The sequence below is a fragment of the Boleophthalmus pectinirostris genome, unplaced genomic scaffold (assembly GCF_026225935.1).
Source record: "Boleophthalmus pectinirostris isolate CB_2022bp ecotype Guang Dong unplaced genomic scaffold, ASM2622593v1 HiC_scaffold_3, whole genome shotgun sequence".
Taxonomy (NCBI): domain Eukaryota; kingdom Metazoa; phylum Chordata; class Actinopteri; order Gobiiformes; family Gobiidae; genus Boleophthalmus; species Boleophthalmus pectinirostris.
The window spans coordinates 28,824,833-28,834,271 of record NW_026571299.1 but is presented as its reverse complement, the minus strand read 5'-3'; the positions used below and the strand labels follow the sequence as shown (position 1 = coordinate 28,834,271).

Sequence of the window (9,439 nt, the reverse complement as noted above, 5' to 3'; positions counted from 1 at the left end):
GTTGTCTAAAGCTAACAGGTTAGCCGTTAGCACAAACTGAGACTACTTATTGAGTGCTAAGCTATCTGCATAAACCAAGCAAAGATGTTAATAAAGGCTGATGTACATTTGTAGCTTCATAGTTATTTTACACGTTTGAATATATATTACATCATAAAAAGAAAAGAAACGCACTATTAAACAAGTTTTCTTACATCTCCGCGACTGTACTTTTTTCTCTGTTCTGTTTACACAATCACTTCCGGTTTGAAGTTACGTTGCGTCAGTTGTCTTGTGTGATTGGTTAAGCTGACAAAGGTGAAAATGTTTTTTGGTTTGCAATATATATTATGAATTAATATATTAGAAATGCAACTGCTCCCAAAATTATACGCATTTACTAGAAAAGAACACTTAATAAATGGTGCCAACTGAGTGCAGCAGTGTCCAGATCACCACACACGTCGGTACATCAGACATGGATATGGAAGAGGACAGGTAAACTAACTGGTTGTTTGTGGATGCGAAATCCCTATTACAGTAGCCTAATATTGAAGTGTCTTCGTTTGGAACTTTTGGTTGAAGTAAGGCTGGTTAGAGTGGCTGTGCGTAAAGTTGCTCCACGCTCTACATGTTATATTAGTTCTGTCCATGCAGACTTTAATCCAGGGAGGTGCATTTCAAGGTCTGAATATTTTGATGGTCCTAATGATATTGTCAATGGCAGGGGTGTCAAACTCATTTTGGTCCGGAGGTCGTATCCAACCTACTTTAATACCAAAGGGGCCGAAAAAAAAAAAAAAAAAAAAAGTCATATATACCCCAAAAATAGCAATAAGTTCAAATATGTGTGCAAATCTATTACAGAAATCTTTTTTAATCTTTCTTTTACAAAATATTATAATATTATGAACATCCTGAAACTTTAAGAAAAATGCAATCCCAACACAATTTTTTTTTTTTTTTTTTGGCTTTTTTTTTTTTTTTTTTTTGACATTTTGCTGATGAGGGTGTCACAGTCAACAGTCAAAACGATAGTCCTTTAAGAGCATTTGGAAAGTGGCAAGTCTTCATTTGTGCTGCTCTGGTGGGAGACGACCACGCACAGAGGCACTGGAAAATTACTAATATTTTAATAGAAAACATAATTAAAATATTCTAGTAGAAAATCAGCTAAGGGCCAGATTAAAGGTCTTGGAGAGCCAGATCCAGACTCCGGGCTGTATGTTTGACACCCCTAGTCTATGGTTTTGGTTTTGGGCCTAAACTGGTCCAAATGTTGGACAGATTCTAAACATTGTACGAAGACTGCATACTCTCTTGATATTATCTGAATGTGCACCAGATCTGAATTTTAGACCATAATTTCCACAGCTTGTTTTGTTTTGTGTTTTTTTTTTTTTTTACCCTTGTATTGTGTTTGGTGTGGGCCTCAGCTGGTATAAACCATTGAACCACTGAAATGGCTTATTCTGAACTAACACATACCCATGTTGAACTGGTGTTAATTTCTATGTTCATTTAGAGTTCAAATTAGGTATAAAACTCACAATCTTGGGGTTTTTAAGAAGGTATTTTTGTCTGCTCAGAATTTGTCTAACTGATTTGCACAAGTTTATTTTTAAGTGTGCGGGCTCTGGCCCTTACCTTTTATTTTCTTTCATTCTCTTCCACTTTTTTCCACTTCCATTTGAACATTGTATTAACATGTGATAGTTCAAAATTCACCTTTGGGTTTGAGACTGACATTAGGTTTACATAAGGTTAATAAATATCATAGTGTTGTGGTGCTATTGCTATTGTTTATGGTAATTGTTTTGGGCCCGAAGTGGTTCAAATGTGTGTTGAATTTGAATTGTTTTTGTGGTTGTAATTTGTAACACTGACTCTTTTGACATGTCTTCTTTCAGACCTAATCAAACTGTTTCACATAACCTTAACTAGTTCTCACAGGTCAACATCCCTCAAAGGCTGGGCTGCAATTTGTTGTATGTCTCTGCATGCAGTTAGCACAGTTGGTGGGCCTAATCCAGCCACAAAGGGCCCAGTGTGTCCCTTTGTGCCAGTTCCCAGCCTGGACAAATGGAGAGAGTTGCTTTGGAGTAAAACCTACCACTTTTAGCCCAATCTTAATGTGATCTAGGCAGATTTGACTGTATCTAGTGTCTCCCATTAATAGAGGAGAGTATGGTGGCCCCCCTAAAGTCTAAAAACTATATGAGCAAAAAAAAGGTAAAACATATTCTTTATGCTTGTAGGGTTATCATAAACATATAAAAGTAACCATTTTAATATGCAATTTGTGCAGTAGTGACATTTATACACCAAAATATTGTATTAAATAAAATGATTAAAATATAGATTGCTTATGTCTCCATAATCTTAAAAGTCCTACATTACACAAATTTGATTTGATCTTTTGAGCTTTAAACCATGTTACAATACTATTACCTCATCAAAAACATATCTAGAGTTGTGTTTTGTTTCATTCACACATGCTTGAGTAATCCTTTATTAGTCTGTCAGGTCAAATTAAGTTCACAGCCAAAAGGCCTAAAGGACTCCTGTAAACTTTTAAAGCAGTTACTGGATTATGTTCTCAAATCTGTTCTTGTAGCGTTTGAATGAAAGTGTTAAAATCTCCAGTCTTGCTCAAAATCAGGACAGTGGACGTTTTGTCATAGTCCAGCAAGCCATCATCCCACTTGGAGGGTAGGAGCCAATTTTTCTGATTGATTATTGTTGAGCTATTAAATTAAACTGTAGAATGTGGTGATGTCATCTGAAATCCAGCAATACACTCTAACTTGATGATTAGTTGGTTGACATGTAAATAATCATAGGCTATGGCAAGGCAAGTTTATTTGTATAGGACAATTCATACACAAAGTAATTCAAAGTACTATATAGGCTATCCATAATGCAATCTCTTACCATTCAATCTTGCGTAGTAAAATAACCATGTTTTTATGTTGTTGTTTTTTTTATTATTATTTTGGCTCTTGGTTTTACGTTTATAAATGCTGTTGTCTTGAGACTTTAGATGCTTGATAATGAGTGAGCAGTTTCTGTTGTGTGTCTCAAATAGAGAGGTGCTGTGTCTGTATCTAAAGTGCTGGTGGTAGCTATGACACCTGGAACCACTGCACAGGCATGTGACATGACAAAACACAACTTTTTTCAGGAAGACAGGTCACTCCAATGTCTGTAATAAAGTAAGCATAATTACAACTTTTATTATAAAATATGAAAAAAAAAACACAATGCTACATACAGTACCATGTAGACTTACAGGGTATGCTGTGGCTTGTGGCTCAGGTGATCGAGAAGTAGCTTACACTGTGACAATGTGGTTTTTGGTAGATTAGAAACATAGGTAAAAAATAAACATTATTGGATTGGATTAGTTTTTAAATAAATCTCATTCTGTCACCAGCTCTTGATACAGTGCAGGACTAAGTGGAGCTCCTCCCAGGGTCCTCCTTACATAAAAAGCTCTCTCACTAGAGAAGTGTAATCCAGATCAGTGCAATTTCAGAGATCAGAGACGAACTACTCCTAACCAGTGGGCCTCACAAGAGTAAAATTATAAGATTGCATTGCAAACTAAACTATATGATGCAATTACATTTTTTTTTGTACAGTGTGACCATATAGCGCTGTGAACAATGCACTCAGTCAACGGCAGTGGCTTCCCGGAGTACATTCCCCGGGATGAGTATCTGGCCAAGGTGGAGATCACGCTGCTCGGTGTGATTTTCGTGAGCGCTGCCATCCTCAACACTGCGCTCCTGTGCGTCCTGTGGCGGCAGCGAAAGCAGATGACCAGGATGCGTGTGTTTGTATTTCACCTGTGCCTCGCGGATTTAGTGGTGGCATTTTTCCAAGTTTGCCCCCAGCTGTTGTGGGACATTACCGACCGATTTGTTGGCCCGGACTTGATTTGCCGCCTTGTCAAGTATCTACAAGTTCTTGGCATGTTTTCTTCCACGTATATGATCGTTGTGATGACCGTGGACCGTTACCAAGCCGTGTGTAACCCGATGGTGAAGTTCCAACGAGCTCGCACGCGCTTCAACGTCTCCGTATGTGTAGCGTGGGGTATCTCTTTTGTGGGGAGCGTTCCGCAAATCTTTATTTTCTCCCAAATCGAAGTTGAACCAGGAGTTTTTGATTGCTGGGCCACATTTATCCAGCCATGGGGACTACAGACCTACATCACTTGGACCACGCTGGTTATATTCGTGTTGCCTGTGATTACTGTTATGATTTGCCAAGTGCGCATATGTCGTGCCATTCAGATCAACTTGTACCAAAAAGCTCCGCTGGCGCACAGAGCAAGCGGCGTGGCTGGGATGTCCAAAGCTCGAGTGAAGACACTGAAGATGACGGTGGTGATAGTGTTGGCTTATATCATCTGCTGGGCGCCCTTCTTCACCGTTCAGCTGTGGTCCGCGTGGGACAGCAACGCACCTAAAGAAAGTAAGTCAGGCTTCGCTCCATATTTGGTTAATGTTTAACGCCAAAGTCACATTGATAAATTCCCACAGAAGCTGGTATAGCCTACTGCATTGTTTTGGTGTTCATTTGGATAGTTAGAAACAACACTTCTAGTTATAGTGTGACACTATAATTGTGTCATTATAGCGAGTTATTCACATTTACGCATAGCCTTAAAAAACGGAAATTTCGCCTCATATTTTCACATATATTTGTTTACTTAAGACATGAATACAATGTTAAGTAGTTTATATTCCCTCTAAATGAGTGGTGTTTGAAAAACGTGCAGTACGAATGTGTCATCATACTTTTACGCACAAGACCAAAGCGCCAAACATGCCAAATTACGCAAAGATTACGCGCAGCTCTATCTTACGTGTATCATTCCATAACAAATGTGCAAATGGCGAAATTACTTTTGTGCATCTTTTCTATCGTTTCAGCCGCTACTTTCACCATCCTGATGTTGCTGGCGAGTCTGAACAGCTGCGCGAATCCCTGCATTTACCTCGCGTTTAGTGGCCAGTTCCCCAAAAGGCTGCTGACGCTCTTGTGCAGGCGTCATCGGGAGGGTAAAGACTCCATGCACGAGGAGGCTACGCTGGTCAGCACGTTGTACATGAGCTTCAGGAATGTTTCTATATCTAAAAAAGGAGAAATGAATCCTCTGGACACTGGTGAGGCTTAAAGGTCCTATATTACGCAAAATTGACTTGCGACCTTTAAATGATGCTGTAATACCCCATCAAAAACATACTCGTAGCTGTATTTTGTTTCATTCACACATGTTTGAGTAATAATTTATTATTAGTCTATCTATATCTGCAAAGCTCAAAATGCTGTAACACCTTGTGATGCCACATAGTGGTAGTCTTCAACTTCATCTTCCTTTTGTTTAGTAGAGATTGGCAATTCCAGATTAAAAACATATTAAAAACACTTCTTGTATTACAATGTGACAAGGTGGAACAAAGTGTTTTTCATTTGAGACAAGAAATCCATTGAAATATGCAAAGTTTGTGTGTTAAGCATGTGAGAAAGAAACAAAACATAACTCCAGGTATGTTTGTGATGAGGAAACAACATTATAACATAGAATAGAAAATAGCATAATATGGTTCCTTTACAAAGAGGGATGAGAATGAAATAAATATTTGTTCTAAACTTTCTTTGACCAAAATAAGTGGACATTGCAACAAGACTCTGGCAATGTGTCCTCAGTTTAAAAAAGGGTTCAGGATGATGAATGATTGTATAGCTGTATCAAATGTGTAAAGACATTTTCTTTTTTGACAGGAAATGTGTGGATTAAATTGATGGATGCACTTTAAATAGAAATTTGTACAGTCCTCAACCACAGTTCTTAGCCAGGTTTCAGTAAGACACATACTGATTGTGTGTTTCAAACTAATATATAAATATTGTGAATATTCCAGAGAAGTGATGGTTTAAACACTTTGTAAAACTGCATTGGACTTCTATGCTTGTAAATGATTTTCATTTGTATTGTTCATGAATTAAGTCAATGAATAAAGTGTTGTCATAACTTATTGCTGTATTCTGTCGATCCATCAAAATTGTATTTTACAAACTTTCTCCAGTCACATGAAACTCATAGCTTGCAATAATAGTGTGTTTTGTACATTTCACCTATATAGCACATTACAAAACATGAATGTCAAGAGGGAAGCTTTATGTTTGCACCTGCAGCTGAGCTTCAAGCAAGTCACAAACGAGGACAAATGGAAAGATGATTGATCCTAATGATAAAACGCCACAGAACAAATTACTTACCAAGACAATTTACTTCAATTATTTGGCCCCACTTTTACGTATATATCCCACTTACTAGAATTCCCCATTGAACAAGAAGCCAGACACAGCTGCATAACACTTCCATTTATTTATAATTGTTTATCCGTTGAAATCCCCAATAACAAATAAGATGTTGTTTTTCCCCTGTAAATGTATGTTATAATGTATGTATTGGAGAATAATGAGCAAAGTGGGCTACCGTTAGGTAATAGCAGTCTGCATTTTTGAGTTGCCACTGCAACAGTTTACTCTGGTCCTGATCAAACAAAGACAGACACAGCCCAGGTCATAAACACTTAGACCATAATAGGACTATGTAGAGCATAAGAACATTCAAACAAGGCCCAGAGAACAATCTATTCATTTTATAATTACATGCTACTTTAATATGTACTGTTTAATATACTTGAAACCGCATTGACACCAGGATTGAAATTTACTTTAAGATGGTCTGTGTAACTTTTTTGGCGATGAGGGTATACAGCACCAGCTTGTCTCCATGAAGTTGTCGCCTGAAATGTTCCACAGTATGGCATTTCACTCTATACACAATCTATATTGCAGGTATGGTTGCTGCTAAACAAAAATGCATTTTTAATGTGAACAGCATCATCTCTCCACAGATATGACCTGTAACTTGGCCTTGTGGTGTCACTTGCTTGTTGCCATGGAGATAGATATGTTTAATTCCACAGAAAGCAAAAGCAATAACATTTCACATGGCCCAAACAGGAGGCAAATGCTTCATTAGAAATGTTACATTATTTTTTACACAAATGTCTCATGCCTTGTAGTGGTACAAGTACCACTTTAGAAAATAGTTGGCAACAGTAGTTCAGTTAGGAGAATTTTTGTCCACATAAACATCATTGGTAGAGTGGTCAGATCCACTGAATCACAGGTTGGCGGTGTGATTCCAGCGCCCACAGATAAATACTGACATTGTGTCCTTGGGAAAGACACTTAACCTATCTGTACCCAGTGTCTGCGCACACTGTGGTGTGAATGGACAAGTGGTTCTTCTGTGTAAAGAGCTTTGAGTGGCTTGAAGGTGAAAAAGTGCTATATATAACTGGGACATTTTACAATTTTTTACCATTGGCTTCTTTATGCTTTATGTTATGGCAATCCAAACCAGTATATATTGTAAGATTATAATTTATGATATGTCCCATTATATATCATAACCCTCCTTATACTGAGTTAAAAAGCAAAAAGATCCCCATGTGAATTTACTACAAAGACTCATTCACAACGCGTTTGATTCATTGCTATAATGGAGCTCTATTTTCGACCATTAGGTCAGCAATAGAAGAGCCGAGGTGCAAAGCCTCATCCCTCTCAGATAAAAGACTAATGTACACTGTATTTCTAATGATAAATGATGAAATTATATAACCACCTAAGTGATTGCGCCTGCCCAGTATACTGGCCAAGAGTAATCAGACATAATGAACTTGCGTCACTAATTTTCTTGGGACACAGCCGTGCTGTTGCAAAGGGCCATAAGAACAAGCAGCTAAGATATAAGAGAACCTTTATTAAGTAGTCTGCGCTATAAGGTACATTTAAGTTTGATCTATTATAGACTACAATTGGTTAGGTAGGAGACAGGAGCTTTCTCTGGTGAGAGTTTGAGGTAGGTGGAGTTTGCATGTCTCTCTCATTCCTGTATGACAAATGTGCATATGGTCAAAGTGGACATATTAACTATTAAATGAGACAATGAGATTCTGTGTTCCTTCCCCACAAGCTTGCCCAGGGACCAGGGTTGTATTTTGATTCATACATGTATGTTTTAATTCCACCACACACTAAAGGAGAATGTGCTCAATTTTGGCTGTGATTTGCGTCTTCCTGAGTTCGGGGAGGTGTGACCCGACTTTGTTTCTTCATGTGCAATTTTGAAACCGCTGCTCCTAATGTGTATGGGGTCAGTATAACGCTGAGCTACTCTGTCAAATCGTAACCACCAAACATCAGCAAGGCTACAGTAACAGCCAATAAAACAAAGCATCAGGAGCAGACGGAGTGATGGACACAGAGATGCAAGATACAAACTCGGGATTTAGCAAAAATAGTGAGAAGACATTATTACTCACCTCTTATAAAGTGGTAAATTTACAGTGCAGTATCTCATCCTTTATATATCCATTATTATACTTTATTATCCATTATCCATAAAAATTGTCCTCCACAAATAATGACATCCAGTCCACAAAACCACTTTATTAATCCAGTTTCAGGCATTCTTTGAAAGTAAAAAGGCAAGAGTAGTTCTTCACGTGTGTCTGTTTATATTGGGTGTGGGCAATTATTTTTTCCATGGGGCCACATGAGAAACAGAAAATGTTGTGGAGAGCCATGCCAAAATAATTAATGCTTAATTCTGTATAATTGTATTTCTTTGTGTGTGTGTGTGCGTGCGTGTGTGTGTGTGTGTGTGTATATATATATATATATATATATATATATATATATATATATATATATATATATATATATATATATATATATATATATGTGTGTGTGTGTGTGTGTGTGTGTGTGTGTGTGTGTGTGTGTGTGTGTGTGTATATATATATATATATATATATGTATATATGTCAGTCAGACTGATATGATGTTTATTTTGTAATTCCAAATTATCTGAAATGGCTGGTCAGTGTCAACCAAAGGGCCATATGTGGCCCAGGAGCTGTACAATGCCCAGGCCTGTTTTACATTCACACAGCACATGGATCGTGGTGAAGATGCAGATTAGCGGTGGTGACTCTACTTCCTGTGTACTTTATTGCCAATCTTTTATGCTTAAAAAAAAAACCCCAAAAAAACGCTCCTACTTTGAGCAGGATCACCTTTTCACAGATGTGACTTGTAACTTGGTGGTATGACATGCTTGTCTTCAGGGAGATCAGTTTAAAGCCAAGCTGTGGAACATTTCAGGAGGCTATGGAAATGAGCAGGCTGCAGACTTTCCACCAGAAAAGTTACATAATGCACCTTTAAAAGGCCTATATTAAGCTATTTTCTGATCTTTGTCAATCTCTATAATGCTATTTTTGTTTTTTTGTTGTTTTGTTGTTGTTGTTTTGTTTGTTTGTTTTTGTTTTTGTTTTATTTTTCATTCACACATTTTACATAT

At 37.6% G+C, this 9,439-nt stretch overlaps 1 protein-coding gene across 1 annotated transcript; it reads left to right on the top strand.

Annotated features, from left to right (window-relative positions):
- The first annotated feature begins 3,647 nt into the window (after positions 1–3,647).
- Positions 3,648–5,167, top strand: LOC110168409 (vasopressin V2 receptor-like). Its single transcript, XM_020933847.1, has 2 exons — positions 3,648–4,461; positions 4,923–5,167. Exons 1-2 carry the CDS (start codon positions 3,648–3,650, stop codon positions 5,165–5,167), a joined length of 1,059 nt encoding a protein of 352 aa, XP_020789506.1.
- The last annotated feature ends 4,272 nt before the right edge of the window (positions 5,168–9,439 follow it).